The sequence below is a fragment of the Neolamprologus multifasciatus genome, chromosome 22, assembly GCF_963576455.1.
Source record: "Neolamprologus multifasciatus chromosome 22, fNeoMul1.2, whole genome shotgun sequence".
Classification (NCBI taxonomy): Eukaryota; Metazoa; Chordata; class Actinopteri; order Cichliformes; family Cichlidae; genus Neolamprologus; species Neolamprologus multifasciatus.
Window position 1 is genome coordinate 14,871,988 of NC_140459.1, and position 18,321 is coordinate 14,890,308.

Consider the following 18,321-nt stretch of genomic DNA (forward strand, 5'->3'; position numbering starts at 1 on the left):
ACAGCTGCCCTGGGGCGCACTGACAGAGGCAAGGCTGCCAGACACTGGTGCCACCGGGCCCTCTGACCACCACCAGTAGGCAACAGGTGAAGTGTCTTGCCCAAGGACACAACGACCGAGACTGTCAGAGCCAGGGCTCGAACCGGCAACCTTCCAATTACAATATGAACTGCCAACTCTTGAGCCACGATCGCCCCAAAATGTACTCGTTTTCTGTATGACTGTATGACTGGAAATTTGCCCCACTCTTCTTTAGAGCATTACTTTGAGTTCATTGAGAGATCCAGGGATTAGTTTATAAACAGTTCTTATAAAGTCCTCCACAGCTTTTCAGTCAGGCTGAGGTCTGGCTTAGACTGGTGCATTGGAACAGCTTCGATCATTGTCCTGTTGCATGCCCCAGTTTTCAGTCAAGCTTTAGTTATTAGACAAATGGCCTCATATTTGACTCTAGAACACTTTGGTATAGCAGAGGAGTTTGTGATCAACTCAGCGACTACAAGGTGTCCAGTTCCTGTACACTGATCACTATCCCTCCACCACCGTGCTTAACAATTGGTTTTTGCCAATGTGCTGTGGGTGGTTTTCACCAAAATTGCTGCTGTGCACTTTGGCCAGACATCTTCACTTTGGTCTCATCTGTCCAAAGGACCTTGTTCCAGAAGTCTTCCAGAAGCTTCCATCTTCCTTTCAGAAAGTAAAAGAGGCTTTCTCCTGGCAATCCTTTCAAACAAGCCATTCTTGTTCAATCTTTTCTCATTGTGCTGTCATGAACTTTAACATTAACATGCTAATTGAGGCCTGTAGAATCTGAGATGTAGCACCTAGGTTTTTCAAAGTTTCTCTGCACAGTCTGAACTTGATGTCCACACACATACTTAGGTTTACTTAGTCATATACAGCATTTTGGCTTAGTTTTGTTAAATAAGTTATTTAATATGGTTATTATGTGTCATGCATTTCCATAATTTTAACACCTGCTAAGAAGCACATCAGCTTAATTATGTCCAGATACTTAAAATCTTAGAACTGAAAGAGGGTATATTTTCTTTTTCAAGACTTTTTTTGACCCATGTTGTAGTTTGTTTGCTGATTAGATTTATTTTTCCCCTTTATTTTTGAAAAAAAAAAGCACTTTCAGTCAACAAAACCAGCCCACAGACCTCCAGGTTTGGGTCAATGCATAATGTATAACATCCTTGTATTAAAATCCAGTTTTATAAAGAAGAAAAAAGAAGAAAATAAAACAAACTGCTGGAAACCAATTTTCCCTTATTTATTGTGCAGCCTAATAAGGAGCAGTTGGCCTCAAAACATCTAATTTGCTTTGGGTAATAAGTATGAGAAAGCTGGATCCCTGCAGTTTGTAAGTTTTAAATTTATTGTTTCAGTATTATTGCTTTTTATTTCTTTCTTTCTTTCATATAAAATTTCACATGCAAATGAGTGTGAGGACAAATATAGTGACAACAGCAACATCATAAAGGCAAAAGTGATGGTTAAAAAGAGTAAAGAGAAATGTTAAATTTGCTCTCTCTTCATGGCTACAACATGAGGGGAAAACTCACACACCACAGCATCCCCTTGAAATCAGGACCTCAGTTATAACAGATTATTTTTTATGTCATTTCATTCATTATTCTAAGACCATCGTCTAAATTCTAGCAATGTTAACTTTGGCTTCACTTTCTTGCTGAAAGGTCAAATTAAATAAGCTCCATATTCACACCTTTGGAAAGGTAAATAGGCCAGTTGATTTGGGAGGGGAGGTTAACAAAAGTGCTTATATATTAACATAATTTAGATACAAAATGATTGATGCCTCCATTTCTGTCGGCCAACTTATTAAACATGAAAAATCTAATCAAAAGGAAATTTCTCATAAAATCAGTAAAACTCATGAAGCTGACAAAGCAATATCCATGGTTATGCGTTGCTAACTGTATCCCAAGATTTTCAGGGGACAAATTTCCTTTAAAAAGGCTCTGATATTACACTGTAATAAATGATGAACTACTAAGACATGCATTTTATTGTTGAATGCAACCTGCAAACCACCACCCCCCCCCCCCCAAACCAAAAAACCACCCATTCTAATATACAGTAACATTTTCCCTCCTCAGTTTCCCTCATTTGTGCTTTTCACATTCATTCTTTCAAAAAAGAAAAGGCAGACACTGTGGTGCAGTGCTGTAACTCACACAGAGCCATTAGCTATATTTTATTTCTTTTCTGTTGCTGGAGATTGTTTTCCAAAAAGAAGTGTCATTATCATATTGCAAAGCTGTAAATCCATCATTTCACTTTCAGTTGTGCTTAAGCGCTGCAGACCAAGCAGATTTGAAGTTAGGTAAATTAGTCATTTGCAGTCAGCTGACTGGGGCTGCTAACAATTTATATACAATTAAGCAATTAAGCGGGCTGCTTGAATCCTTGACATCTCATCAGTTATGAAAATTGCTGCCAGTTGAATCAATTAGTCAGCTAATCTATGGCTTGTTTACATCATTAACACCTTATAAAACGCAACATGTATATGATTGATTAAATCAAAAACAGCTCTAAAAGTATCATGGTGCAATTGTAGCTTTAAAAAAAGCAGCTTAAATTCTGTTTAAACTTAAGAAACCAGAGTTACTAAAACAAACACACTGTATTATTTTACAGGCGGCTCCATGAGCAGAGCTCCCTTCCTCCAAAGTTTAACCCTTTGAGGTCAAGGCCGTCATCGACGACCGCCCAAAAGCTGACCCCTAACCGTAATTGTAACCATACTTAACTGAAGACATGCAAACATGATCCTTTTAGAAATAATGTAAATCGATTTTGACTTGTGCCAGTTACAATGATGACTTTCTTTGGGAACTTGGAAGGAAAAAGCATGAAAATATATAATCTGAAAGCACAGAGCTGGGGTGTTATCACAAATGATGATTTACACCTCAGAGAGTTAAAAACAAATGGCAGAGTACAAAAACGTGAAGGAAATCTGTTCAAATACTTTCCAGATATTGATGGCTTGGCTGTAAATTTAAAAATCTATAAACATCACCTCCTGTGACTTGCAAGGCTTCACCTGTTCTTATTCTTATCAAAAATGATCTTAATCTAGTGTTAGATTAACAGAGATCTGACTGATGCCAAGGAATCATCAGGAGTGCAGCTCTAAAAATATCGTTGACGTGACATTCATTTATAATCTTCTGTCTTACCCTCGAGCAGACGCCATATTTCTTTTATTCTTTAATGGTCTGTCAGAACCTGCACGAGCACATAGCCATAAACCATCAATTGACATTATCTGCAGTAAATCTATGTACAGTTTTCAACAACACGTCGGCGGCAAAAATCACTGTTGTAGAGTCTGTTGTTGTACTTGTTGTAGTCATTATTAATAAATGTGTATAAATAGGTCCCAACAGAGGAACTATTTACTTCTGTTTACTTTAGTTTGCAAAAACTAAACCGACTAGTTGTTACAGAAAACATAAAATCACATCTCGCTTGAACTCTATGACCTGCTGTATTTCAAGACCCCATTTGTAGACTCAAAAATGCTGTTTTGCTAATCTTACTCTGACTTATGTGGCTCTGTATAAACGCTATTTACATGTTAAAGCAATGTAAGTTGTCTGACATGAAAAAATATTGTCCCACCCTCAAAGCAGTGTTTTCTTACTGTTTCAAAGTGGACAATGGTCAGCTGGCAAAAGATTCTGCTGAGCATTGAACTGTTGTCTGTTCAAACCACAGACTTGCAATACAACGTCAACATTTTTTTTGCAGCTGTCCCATATATACAGAACATGTCGTTCCCCCTGAAACCCACAGCGTGAAGACTAAACACAAGACAAGGAACTCAAGGAACAGGTTATATTCTTTACAAACAGTCATTTCATATGTTTATGCTGTTAATGCTTTCAATAAGCAAGGGTACTGAAAATGCCCCTTTTCCATGTACAAGGTGCCCAAGCCAAATCTAGAACCAGTTCCACGGATTCCCACTGACAAAACTACAGTTAGCACAAATGTGTTGGGCCCAGCTATGAATTGCTGACTCAGCAGTTATGTTCTTTCCACAGAAATGTGTCCAAGTTATCCTGCCTAACGCTGCGTAGCATTCAGTTTTCATTTCCTGTGAAATGCAGGCTGGTTTTCAAAAGGCACAAATGGCTCTGCATCAGCACCGCATCGATGGGGAAACAGGCCAAAGAGGGATCATATTGCCACTATATTAGCATTTCTTCATTGGCTCACTATCAAATCCAGAATTGAATTCAAAATTTTTCTCCCTATATGCAAAGCCCTGAAGACTTTAAGCTATCAAAGACCTTCCACTATCATATTTGTTATATTATTATGTTATTAGAGCACTCTGCTCTAAGACTGCATGCTGGCTTGTGTTTCAAAAAGCTTTGAACAGCCCCTCTCCAGTAGACCTAGCTCCCAAGGTGGATTTAGGAGACAGACGCATTGTCTTCTTTTAAAATGAGCCTTCAAAATTGCTTTAACCCGGGCTTAACCCTTGCTGCTGTAACGCTTCTATGGGCTCAGGCTGCTGGGATACTCCCTCTTTATCACATGCGGTGCATTTGCTGTGTATGCCACATCCACATGCATGTCCACATTTTCTCTTCTTCCTGCTGCGGTTGCAGTTTACCGTTTCTCTTTCTCCCCACTCCAGTCAGCCGATGCAGGCAGCTGCTCCACCCTGAGCCTAGATCTGCCGGGGCTTTCTTCCTCTTTAAAGGGTTTTTTCTCCACACTGTTGCCAAATGCATAGTTGTGTATCTTGACATTAATCGTGTGTTTTGATGCTGTATAAATTAAACTTAAAAGAAGGCAATTAAAAAAAACAATGGAACATTAAGGACATGACTCATTATGTTGAAGGGTGCTGTTTGGACAACAACTACACAGGTATTGCCTATTTTATATACAACAGAGTTAAAAGAAGATGAATAAAACATGCATGTCAGCATTAGCTGATACATTCTTAGTAAAGGCATGAGGAACTTCTCTATAGCATTATAGCACAGACTACTGTGTCTTTGTATGTTAAAGTGCAGCACAAACAGTAGTTGTGTTTTCCTTTTCCTGAAAGTAAAAGTTTATGGATTAAAGGAAACTGATTAAAAGCTGCAGGAGGCACAGAAAACAACTTGTCATGTACTGTGCTGAGGCATTAGTGGACCTGCATGGTGAGAGATTAACAGCTGCTTATGGCTTTATATTACAAAACAATGTCAAACACACTCACAAATACAACTGCACGCAAGTGCATATAACAGTGTTCTGAGTATTAGAAAGGATTTTCAGAGAAGCCTCGTTGTAAAAACACCTTGGCAAACTCCACAGGGAGGTCATTCACATAACAGCAGCCCTGCAGGGATTCAGTGTTTTGCTCAAGGACACTTGAGCAGGGTGGACCCAGTCTGTTGTACCTTTGTTACTGCAGGTCTCCCACCCTGCAGCCTAAGCAGGGATTGAGCCAGGAGTCAAATAGCCTCTTTGTTTTCTGCAGTTTTACACTGCAGACCTGAAATTATCAACCGGTTTCTATTCTTTTAATCTTGGGGTAATAGTTGCTGGTTGCATTTTTGTCAGTGTGATGAGTTTATATTTATTGCAATAAAAATAAATTCTACGCCAAGTAAAACAACTTAAATTGGTGATTGAAAATTAAAATGTCATTTATACTGATTTCAAACATTTTGCAAGCAATTATTAGTTCACAGGGGAAACAAGCAGGTTATGTGTGTCTGAACTGTGTTAATGTTGCTAACTCTAAACTATGAACCTCCACTTCATCAAGCCTCAGGCTTTACCCAATATGAACTTGGTATCAAATTGCGCCCTCTTCTGACGAACTCTAGAAAGTGCAAAATAAACAGTTTTGCAAACAGTATGCAGGTCGAGATTTGCGCAGTAACAAATCATTACACTGGTTAGACGACAAAGCCAACTGAAGTGATAAAGCAATAGTTTGTGAGTCAGAGAAACCACTCAGGATTTATCAGCAAACAGCATTTTTTTTATTATTTTGATTTAGTTCAAAAGAAAGAAGCAAAGTCAGAGGAGTCTTAAATTGTTTTTCATTAAGTATTTATTGTTGTCCATCCTGTGGACCATCCTTCTAACTGAGCAGAAAGTAAACTGAAGCTTCGGTTTGCTGAAAATAAAAACAGACTTGAGGTTTCCTTTAATAAGTGTCCTGACTGTCAGTTTAAAAAAAAAAAGAGAGAGAGAATATGTACATTTTCATGCTAGTGCAAAAGCAAAAGTTGCAAAGGTATAAATACAATAGCTGAGTTTGTTTAATTTACAAAATCGTCATGTGTCGCAGTTATATACAGAGTATAAATAAAAGAGTAAATGACAAGTTTAACCTTCAGTTTGAACCTCAGATGACAAAATGTAAAAATAGTTCTGTGAACCAGAACCACTCTGGTATGTTCTCTATGTGTGAGACACTTTCTCCAGTTCCACTAAGTTAATATAAATAATGCTACTATTAAAACAACACCGAGTTGAAAGCAATCTTAACCTCTTAAGCCCCAACGCCCCCTGATACAGGGGCAAAAAGCAGGAGATCAGGTAGGCTTGGGGCTTAAGAGGTTAAAATGATCAGAATACAAAAATCACAAAATATAAATATATTTTAACATGCGTGAAACATTTTATAGCCTCTGGTTTTGATTTAACCTAATAAATATCTGAATGTTTAATATCTGTAAGGCACCGCGTGAACAGGAATTTTGACCTTTCGGTTGGTTAATCTTCTTGAACAGCAGCCTGCCAAAGAGAAAACTGTTAAACTGCTCTGAAAATAAACAGAGACTAGATGCCTCTGTACACTGAGCATGCTCGAGGTCTAATGCTGAAGTCCAAGTTTGTATGTCAAGTTCAACCTGTAGATCAAAACGATGCAGTATTGTGACACAACTTCCTATTTGTCGTTGGTTTTGATTGGCTATAATAGACTAAAAATCTTTGGAAAAGAAAAAAAAAATCTATACAATAACTTTGGTAAAGCTTGGTTTGCAGTCCACTTGTGTGAATTCTGAATAAAGTTTACAGGGAAAATCTAATGTAGTAGATTTTTTCAGCTTGATCCAAAGAAACCTAATGCTAACTCATTTGTAATTTATCACAAACATGTCCAACTCTGACCTTCAAGTGGCTACATAGTGTTAAAAACCCAGAAAACAATAAAATGAAATAGGTTCCTTCATTTACCCATACTCCACCTGCTTGGCAACTTTAGGGGAAATTGGCCAGTTGGTTTCTACATAATCCTCCTGACAGAGGGAAAAACTACAAATACATAACTTCCTTCACAAAGATTTAAAAAAAAAATTAAAAAAGGAAAAACTTTGTCCAACAATGGAAAAATACCTCTTACTGTTGACATACTGTACAGTTAGCCCCTATTTCATTACCTGTTCAAACATATTCCAGCTGCTGCAGATCCTCTGACCCACACCTGAGTGTCGATCAAGTTTAAGCCCAGTTCCCATCATTGCGTATCATCGTATTTCCTGTCCATTAAAGCATCCCCTCCATCAAAATAATCTTCTATCGGGGCTTTCCCACTGTGATGGTGAAATCTTCAACCGCAGTTTTGTTTTCGGGGTATTTTGACTCCTCTGAGCTGCAGACACTAACGTCAAAAACACGGTTGGAGGTATGGCTCAGTCACACGCTGTTACCACATGTGTGTTCACACTTACATAAACACTAAATGTGTTCAAAACCTTCATTAAAGTGAACTTTGATGCATTTTGGATTGAAAAATTATCCAGCAGAACATGAGCTCACTTTCCCTGTTTCAGTCTTGAGTTTTCCTTCATTAAATGATAAAATAAGTTCTGTTAGTATTTCTAATCTTAACTTCATAGAAGACAGGAGAAGCTGCCCGGGTTGGTCATACTTCATGTAAACTTTGAGCTTCTTTGCATTCCTTCATATCCCGGTGATGCAGATTGCTTTTCTCCTTGTTGTGCTTTCCAAATATGGATCTTCCCTTCATTATCCAGGATTTGTTTGAACAGAGGGAATTCAGTGAGAACTTGCACTCTGGCTATAAAACATTCCTAATTTCAGTCCTTCTGCCTCTTTACTCCACCTTCCAGATGGCGATCTTCCCATCATGTTTTCCAGCTCCACTGAGGACGTAGCGGTCCTCAGCTGAGCACAGCCCTGTCACTTTGTCGGTATGGCCGTGAAGCTCCTTCAGGACCTGGTACCGCTCTGTGTCCAGGATGTAAACCTTCCCTTTGGTTGAACTGCGGCCCATGCCGCCAACCCACACCTACACAGCAAAGAGGTTAGTTAATTTGGTTAAATTTCAAATAGTTTCTCAAGCATCAGTTAAGATTAACATTCGTTAACAACCGGGGGAAAGTGGGGCAAAATGAGCAGGTGGGGCCAAATTGATCCTAAACAATTATACACTAATTTTTCCGTTTTTGCTAGCAAAGGAGCAGTCTTAGATAACGTATTAGAGTTGACGTTGTCATGTGACATCACGTGTCACAGCTGAGACCAAAGTGGAGGCGCTTAGCTATGATGCACAGGTGAAAACTAAACACAGCATATGAGCACAGACACCTCATACCAACTGTGAAACATGGTGATTTGGGCTTGTTTTGCATCACCAAGACTTGGGTACCTTGCAGTCTTTGCAGCTGACCACAAAATTCTGTGTATGCCAAAGTATTCCAGAGTCAAATGTGAGGCCGACAGTCTGACAGCTAAAGATTAGCTGAAACTGTGGTGCACCAATACAATGATCAAAGGTGTCGCTGTGTCAAAGCCCAGACCTCAATCTCACTGAAATGCTGTGGTGGGACATTAAGAGAGCTGCCAACAAATGGATGACCTGCAGGAACGCTATAAAGAAGAGTGGACCATTTCCTCTCGCTTACCCTGTCACAGTGAGATAAGCTTTAGCCTCCAAAACGTTTGCTTTGTCAGCAAACATTTTGGGCTACAGTTGTCCAAGTAACCTTCTCTCATGTCGATTGCAGCTATTTCAATCAGTTGTCCTGAACTTGAGAAATGCTGAACTTAGAAACCACCCACTTTCTGTTTCCAGCAATTATTTTGCCCAATTTTTCTTGAAGTCGCTGAATGTCATTAACTTTTTATGGTTTCTTACATTGAATTTCAATGTAAGAATTTCTTACATTGCCCCACTCTCCCCTAAGCTCCAATTGCAACTAGTTAACTTCTCTTAGAATTTAACAAATTAAAGAAGGACTAAAACAAATAAAAATAAAACAAAAACATTGTATTTTGAATGTTCAAATGTGAAAGATTAGCACTTCTGAGGCTCACTGATTATCATATTAACATCAACCATAAAAATAAGAATATTTTCCATATTGTTCTGTGTGTGTGTGTGTGTGTGTGTGTGTGTGTGTGTGTGTGTGTGTGTGTGTGTGTGTGTGTGTGTATTAACCTGGTTTTTAACTTTAATTATGCAGTAGCATCCGGTGCAGTCCTGTAGAGTGATGCGGTGGAACGGTTTGCTGCAGTCTTTAATGTGCCAAATAGACACCTCTCCAGAATCTGCACACACACTCCACATTTCCTCCCGCTGACACAAACACATCAGGTGAAACGGGGTCACTCTTACAAAATGAAAATACATTTATTAAAGAAAAACAATATTAAGAGCAAAATGTGTGTTTGTACCTCTGGTAAGATCAGAGCACAGCTGAAAGTAGTTGTGGAGCCTTTTTGTTGTTCTGGTAAATTCATGCAACGTTTTAATGAACCATTCCTCCACACCTCCATTATCTTGTCTCTGGAGCCTTAAACCAGACCAGAGGAAAAGACGGAAAGAGAGGGTATTCAGTTTACATCATCAAAGTCTCAGATTTTCCATTTTTCCAACTGTCCAGTGTGAAGGAAACTTACAACACCAAAGTGTGCCGCTGCAGCTGTAAACGGACTGCAGATGGCCGCAGGAGAGGCGGAAGTGCTTCTTCACCTGAAGGAAAAGGAAAAGTCAAACAAGCTGAAAGAGAAATGCAAACAGGTGTGAACAATGGTTGATGTTAAACTAACCTGCAATGTGGAGACCTCCCACACCATGACTGTCCCCTCTGCACTGCAGGAGTACGCCACCTTTTGGCTGAACAACAAAGCAGGCTGGTAAAATTATTTTTGATGTACATTTCAAGAACAGAGTGGATTAGGCACAAACATTTCCATTCCTTGAATACAACTTTAATTACCTAACAATAATGATAATACTGCTGAAACAACCAGTCGACTTATGATATTGTTATTCATCTGAATAAGAATAGTATACAAGTTTAAGAAATTCATCAAACAAATTGAATGCTTTTATATTGCTGATCGCTTATTTGCTGTTTTTCTTAACTTTCTGTTTCAAACTTCATTTCTTTAATCTGCGAATTTATGACTGAAATTATTGACTGTTTGATTAGAATACACAAACAGAAACTGGGTGTTCCCTCGATCAGAAAACTCAACTTAGAAGTTGGTACTCATACATATCATATTGGCAGTAATGAATAAACTTCTTTATAAAGCCTCCATGAGAATACTGGAGGTTTAAGGGTCGAAACAGCAGAGTGACAGCAAGAACAGCACATTAAATTTGCTGCTAAAGCTGCAAATTTTCTGCTAAATTTGCAGCTTTAGCAGAAAATCTGGGAAGGTGTGTTTGGTATGTGATGTGAGGACAGCGAGGCAGTGCGGCCCGAGTTTCCTGGACTACCGCAAAGGTTGACTAACTGGCGATCACACTACTGATCAGAAATATGTTTAAAGTGTCTGAAATGAAGCGCCCAACTATAACATACATCTGCAAGCTATACTAATTGTGCCAAAATATTTTTGAATTTTTTTTTTTTTTTGGGGGGGGGGGGGGGGGGGGATGATTGTGTATTTTTTGTTGTGGCTGTTGTTCTGCGTTACCTGTATTTGTCTTTGTCGACCGCCAGTCCTGTGACCTCTGCCCTGTGCTCAGTCAGCTGTCTGTTACACACCATGGCCACTATGCTGATGATGTAGATCACAGAGTCCTCAGAGCCCATCCACACCTGATCTTTGTCAACCTCCAACATGCAGTTCTGAAACCAGAAACATGTTTCTGATCACGAGTCCACAGGTATTACAACAATTTCAGCTTTACACATTTTTTACCTGGAACTTCAAAATTTTCTACCTGGGTAACAAAAAAAACCAACAACTCAGTCAATTAATTCTAAAGCTCCTTTCAGCTGCTCCCATATTCACAATGGGGTCGCCACAGCAGGTGTCTTTGCATATTTTTAATGTCAGAAGCTCTTCCAGTTGAGCTGCTAAGAGCTTCATGCAGGACTCAATACTCAGCATGTCCACTAGGTGGCGAAACTGTTCTAATAAACTACTGAAACACTACCTGACAAACATTACTTCTAATATCAAGTACCTCTGTGTTACAGAATGTGCAAATAGATTTGGAAGTTACAGCTAAAAATTATCAATAGAAAAAATGTTTAAATTACTTTATCTACAATAATTTCATGATATTTTCTCAACAGCTGTTTTCACGCTGCTGGTGAAAGTTAGAAATCCTCATGCCAGTGTTTTAGAAGTGAAAACACATACTCCGCCCATCTCTGTCTCACACTTCCAACATATTTCATATAACTGAACTGCACAGTTGAAGTAAGGGTTAGACTTAAGAAGTGTCTTAAAACCTCACAAATCCTTTCTCCTGGAGAAAATGTTTATGAAGCTCGACCACTGGCTGGTGCTTCCAACCCTCCAGCCAGCTATCACTGGAAAATGCTTTGTTCTTTGAGGGAATGTAAACTATTCAAAACACACTGTGGATTCCCAACGATTTCATGTTGAAAGATAACGTTTGAAGTGAAGCCAGAGAAGGAGAAACAAAAACCACTTAATATATATACTCAATATGTACCTGATGTCTGTGGTGTGCTTATCTGCTGATTTAGTTCAGCGATGAGCAAACATCTGGCCAGGTGTTTTTATTTAGTGGTGGAAAAAAGACTACTAGCAGAGGTTTAGAGAAGCCAGTTTAACATGTAGAGGGTTACCTGTGTGAAAGGATCAAATTTGAATATTTACTACTGCTTTTTTGGGTCTTTTCTTTTGATTTTCATGCATAGCACAGTAGTGCAGTCTATGGCACTGTTATATCACAGCAAGACAGTCCCAGGTTCAAATCCACTGACACAACTGGTCAGTGGATTTGAACTGTGTGGAGTTGGAAAGTTTTCCCTCTCCCTCCAATACTCCAGTCTCCTCCCACAATCCAAATACATGCAGGTTAGGCTAACTGGTGAATCTGGTCAGGAATGTCTGACTGCCTGTGTGTTTTAGCCCTTAGCCAAGCAACGTGTCCATAGCGTACTCCTCCTTTTTGCCTTGTCACATCTGGGACAGGCATCAGCCAACCCATATAACTGAATACAAATATTTTCATGAATAAAAATAAAATTGTAACTGTGTTAAGGGTGGACCTACAATGTTCATTTCCAGCTCCATGTTGTATTTACATTAGAGCTTAACTGTTGTAGTTCTAAAGTTTAAAAAAATCAATTTCATCCGTTGTCTTAAACAAGATGTTTTAGCTTTCTTGTGATTGGTTGCCCTTTCGAAATAAAGTTTTGAACAGCAGATGGGTGGAGTTTTTGCGCTGATAACCCGAGTCATGCACCAGACGTTAAGTAAAAATGTCTGGAAACAATCATTTAGAGCAGTCTGAGCCTGATTATTCGTTTCATGTGTTCCTCTCACCAGTCTGGCATTCCCAACATGGCAGGTGTGTGTGAGGGACCAGCTGGAGGCATCAAACACCATCACCTTCCCCTTATTTACCGATACCCATAATTGACCTGAAATAGAAAACACAAACACACACACACACACACACACACACACACACAGAGAGTTTATCAGTTATTTCTCAACACCCTATCATTACACTTGGCCTGCAGTGAATATTACTTTTACAGATTTCTATGTCTTTTACTCCAGTGGCTACTTAGGAGTTTTCTTCCAGTGAAGGGAAACACTTCATGTCAATGTTATTTTGCAGCTCGACTCCACCCAACCAATCCAACGGTCAGATTTCTCCCAACAGATTCAGCACTTTTAAAAAATGCCCCAGCTCATGGGGAAGAAAAAAAAAGTAACATCCTGTGTTTTTACGTCAAGGAGCAGAAAAGGGCAGTGGAACAGAAGGTAAGAGGACTTATGAAGTGAAAAAGTTAGAAAAAGAAAAAAGTGTGGTGAGAACAGAGGAGAGAGGAGAGGGGGTGTGAACCGGATCTGTGCCAGGAACTCAATTCAGTGACCTATATTCAAACCGGAGAGGGAGAAAGAGTCCGAGAGGGCCGGGGAGGGAGGACCTGAATGGCCAGATTTGTTCTTTTTCACCAGCAGAAATCCCAAAGAGCAGCAGACTGCTACAGAAGAACTGAAATGTGTTTGTTAATGTGTGGATCACTGAGTGTGACTGTGCTAGTGGCAGGGGTTAGTCTGCCACCAGCATGTATTTAAGTGGACCCAGATGGCTGCCTGCTGAAGGCCACTGAATGGCTCTGTGGATCTTTTTTTAAAGCTTTTCACTCACGGTCTTCCTGCCATATAATGTGCCAGGCTGTCTGTGCCCCAGGATAAAAATCAAGGATGCACTAAACAACTAAGGCCACAAATAATAACCACAATTCATAGGTGACATATTAAAGGAAGAAAAGAAATAAATAAACCACAAACTACAAAAAGATAGTTTCACTTCCTTGGCAGTTACTCTTCTATTGCTTTACACTAATATAAGGATGAATATCATTAAATATATATATATATATTCTGTTATTTAATGTTTTTCCGGTGTGGTGGAACGCACAGTTTACTGTGTCTTCTTAGGTGTTTAAATCAGGTGACTGTGAAGGCCATAAAATGATCTGCATTCTCATCAAATCACTCATCCCTTTGGCCTGTCAGGATCAAGCCGCCAGCCAACAACAGTCCACAGGTCACGTCCAGACAGAGACTTTTATTACAAAGTCTTTATTTTTATTTAAACTCTCTTCCCCTTGTTTACAGTCAACAACTAATTAGGACAGAAAAAAAGCCCTAAAGTAATTACTTTAAAAAAAAACAACCTTCTGCATAGGGCTGTGCGATATGACCAAAATCTCATATCCCAATATAAGAATTCTATCGTCCGATAACGATATAAATCACAAAAATGTAACATTTTCTGTAAATTCTGTGAATCTCGGGCAGCTCGACTTGCGGGAAATGTTTCCAGCTGCGCGTCATGTAGCTGGAGTCGAGTGTTTTAACCAATGACGGTATAACCGATGCATGAAACTATACATTTTTAGACATAAGTTGTAACGGCCGCCGTTTTCTTTGTGAGTATTTATTACACAGCGTGCTGCGGGGAAAAGCCTGTTCTAACGTTTGAGTCTAAGGTTTCTTTTTTAGCACCTGGTGATTCAGTTTATTTTGAAAAGTCTCAACAGGATCTTGAGCTTTATTGTGAAAGGTTTATGTGGAACATAAACAAGCGGACACGCGATGCTGTTACCATCGTTGTTGCTAACGACAAGCATAAAAACAGGCGCTTGTCCGTCTGTAGTGTGGTTATATAAAATATAAGAGAAAGAGAGAACTTTAACAAATTAATATAGCCACTACAGTGACCATCAAAATGATGAAAAAATATTGCCGTAAACAGTTTATTTTGCGACACCACATATCAAACATAGCGTAAAATGAAACATAGACGTTTTTATATCGTCATCCAATATATATCGTTATATCAAACAGCCCTACTTCTGCAGTCCTTACATTTCTTCATAACTTATGTCAGTGTCTGTTCTTTATACTTCCTTTTAGAAAGAAGTAGTCTTTTTTAAATTGACAGAATTATGAGAGAAAAGAAGTACCCTGAGACTTTTACACCCTGAAATATTAACAGCTTACTTTTTCAGCATGACAATGATCCCAGACACACTGCCAACGCAATTCAAGCAAACCTTGATAAAATAAAAACAAAAAAAACCAAAAAACATTTGCACACCCTCAGTCATGGCCTCCCCAGGACCCAGACAGCCCATACAGCCATTCCAACTGCAGTTTTGTAATCACTATGTAAAGCACTTATCCTGTGCTTTCCTATGATTTCACAGCTCACAATAAAAAGAAGAGAGTCCACATATTTATGACCATTTATTTAAGAGATTGAGAGGTTTCCTTCCCAGCATGTTTTTAAATATCTAGCAATTCCTTTTGCTGTTTACTGTAATATAAGACTGCGGAGGAAGTGTGGTTGAGGAACTTTATTGCATCTGCATGTTTTTTATGTCAGTGTGTGCCACAGTGATGACAGATAAACGCCAGGTTGTTTTTTTTTTTTGTGCATTAGTCAACATATATGTCAGTGTATGTGCGTTAGTGTCACAGTTAGAATGGGAAATTGCTCTGCTGCTCCAAAGAGCCAATCACATCATCGACTCCCACAATGACCAATAAAAAAGGGGAAGAGGCTGAAACTTGTTGTAACAGTGTTGATGAGAAATGGTGGAGAAACTGCTCGTTTACGGGACAAGCTGTGTGTGTATATGTGTGTGTGTGTGTGTGTGTGTGTACCTGATGTGTAGAGAAGAACATCCACAGCCTGAGGTGAAGCAAGTTCCAGCGAAGGGTTAATTTTGTGCTTTAGTATCTCTGCAGTTGTCTTGGGAACCATCATTGGGACTGGAGACAAAGCAAAGAGAAGCAACTAACCTTAACCAGGTGATGAAAGCACAAACTCAAAGTGAAAGATTACTGTAGTCTCGATGAGTCATAAAGTTTCCAAACGAGCACAGTTTTATTACGCAAATATGTCCATAACCATAAGAAAGCACATCTTTCTCTACCTTCCATCTTGATGCGGTCAAAGTAAGCCAGCTTAGAAGCAGCATAGATAGCCTTGCTGCTCTGAAGACTTCCCACTACTGCGTCCATTAATAAGGCATTGGTCAGAGCTTGCTGCATGTACTGGGGGTCCTGAGAGAAAGATTTATAGAGAGACAGAATTTTTTGTTAAAAAAAAAAGAGAAGGTGATGCTTATGGCTACGATCCTCATACTTTTACAAAGTTTGTAGAATACAATTTCAGCTGGTGTAAACACTCCCTAATGTACTTTTGACTGATGTTCAAGGTCAACCTCAATAAGCCAGGTGCCATCACCAGACCAGACATACATACAACAGCGGTTAAGTGATTTTTTTTATAATAAAAATGAATGAAAAAAAAAATGCTGATGTCACAAAGGAGAAAAAAAATATACCAGGATAAACAGTCATCATGAGTCATACTCTCAGACTTAAAAGGCGTATACAGCAATGGCAATCCATCTCAGAGGTCATACATATATTTCAGTCTTCATAATGCATTCACCAATCAAATCAAGTCAAATTAAAGATATATGGTCACTCTTTTTTCAGAATGACTATATCTTTGTTTACTAAATTTTTTAGATTTATGGTCTCAATAAACTTATATGATATATTGACATGATATACAAATAGGACAAGCTGTAAATATAGGCAATTACAACTGAAATAATCAACGATCAAACCAGATTTACATGTGACTAAGCAGTGCTGTAGATGTTTATCCTGTCAGACAAGTTGGACAGTCATCACAGGCTGCCTGACTATAGAAACTGACAATCAAAGGAAGTGAGAAATGACAACATTTTAAATAAAGAGAAGAGAACAACAGTGAGGGGGGTAAATGTGACAGACAGATATTTTACAGTTACATCTTTTGGTTTCACAAAGGAAACCCCCTGTGTTTGTTCAAGTGTGCCTATTTGTGTTCATGTATTACTGAGGGAATTTCAACCACTCCCTCACAGAAACTGACACACACTCAAACTGATGCCTGAATAAACACGAGGTATGAATAATAAACGAGCAAGGTAACTCAATAAATTTGCCTTTGTCCTGATGAATCTCATCATTTTCCTCTATGCTCCCTCACAGCAACACTCACACACCCTCTTCATCACAGATTTACCTTGTGCTGGTCAGCTGTGAAGCGCCCGGCCCACATCTCTTTGACCATCAGGTTCCAAAGCTCAGTCTCCGTTTTCAAATTAGCTTCAAAAGTTTCCTTCCTTCCCCGGACACGAAGCTTCAGGCCTGGGATTCGCAGGAGCATGAAGGGAGCTGAGGAGACCTTTACTTCCTAAAAGAAAAAACAAAAATACACAAAGACAACATCTACTATAGATTGCCGTTTCAAGTCTTATCTTACTGGGCAGAGCTGTATTTGTATCTCTTCTTTTAATCTCACATCTAAATCTCGGTACTGTGCCACCTCCACGTATCCTGGCCGTCCATCCGTGAGCAGGAAGAGCCGTCGCTGAGTCATGGCGATTTTCCCCACTCCGCGGCTCGTCTTTACTGAAGACGACACCTTGAAGACGCACTCGTTGGCCTCAATGTGCTCCAAAACAGATGCTGGCAGACAAACCTTCAGATCAAACGAACACAAAAACCTGCATAAAGTGCCAATTTGTTCAACTACAGTGTAAACTATTGAAGCTGGTTTCTGCCACTGAAAAAACAAAAGAATCTTTTGTCATCCATAAGTCCAAAATTTCAGGTTTTTAATCTCAGAATTTTGAGTCACCACCTCATAGATCTGAGAAAATAATTCAAAATAATTGTAATTATTTGAATTTCAAGAAAATAAACTGAAATTTTAACTTAAAGAATGGCACTTTTTCCCCTTTTGCAGAAACAAAACTTAATAGTAGGTTTATAATTTAAATTATAATCTACACAGAACCGCAAATCACTGTTAATTCTCCCATCGTAATTTGTTTAAAGTAGTGTAAAGTACAGTACAGACCTCTTGTGCCTCAGCCTCAGTCTCTTTCCAGATGGTGTAAAAAACCTTGAACAAATCTGGACTGACCTGCTTCTGATGACCTGCAGCAAACAAACACACACTTTCAAAACAACTGAAGAGAGTTTGTGGATAGTAGGTCTGATATATAAGTATCAGACCTACTTGGTCTGCAACAGTTTAAAACCTCATTTTAAACATCATTTAATAAAAATAATCAACTTTATTTGTACAGAATTTATCAAAATCACTGTTATAAACATATCAAACAAATACCTAAGATACATATTAATATATGAATAAACAGGAAGGCACGATGAAAAACAATAGTTGGTTAAAATTCATAAAACACCCAGGATCAAATCCAAAAATGTGTGTTTCATCCTCAAGCAAACAAGCTATAAGTGGCT

General features: G+C 38.9%; 1 protein-coding gene across 2 annotated transcripts in view; it reads right to left on the reverse strand.

Annotated features, from left to right (window-relative positions):
• Positions 1-6,088: 6,088 nt before the first annotated feature.
• Positions 6,089-18,321, reverse strand: part of dennd3a (DENN/MADD domain containing 3a) — a 28,863-nt gene continuing 16,630 nt past the window's right edge. For both annotated transcript variants that reach the window (XM_085148850.1, XM_085148849.1), the window contains exons 19-30: positions 17,915-17,994; positions 17,354-17,533; positions 17,075-17,245; positions 15,927-16,056; positions 15,655-15,762; positions 12,790-12,887; positions 10,957-11,111; positions 10,078-10,144; positions 9,928-10,000; positions 9,703-9,821; positions 9,467-9,604; positions 6,089-8,314 (exon numbers count right to left, since the gene is read on the reverse strand). In XM_085148850.1, the coding sequence (XP_085004976.1) occupies positions 8,120-8,314; positions 9,467-9,604; positions 9,703-9,821; positions 9,928-10,000; positions 10,078-10,144; positions 10,957-11,111; positions 12,790-12,887; positions 15,655-15,762; positions 15,927-16,056; positions 17,075-17,245; positions 17,354-17,533; positions 17,915-17,994 (1,514 nt within the window). In that variant the 3' untranslated portion in view covers positions 6,089-8,119. The remainder of the gene's footprint in view (positions 8,315-9,466; positions 9,605-9,702; positions 9,822-9,927; positions 10,001-10,077; positions 10,145-10,956; positions 11,112-12,789; positions 12,888-15,654; positions 15,763-15,926; positions 16,057-17,074; positions 17,246-17,353; positions 17,534-17,914; positions 17,995-18,321) is intronic.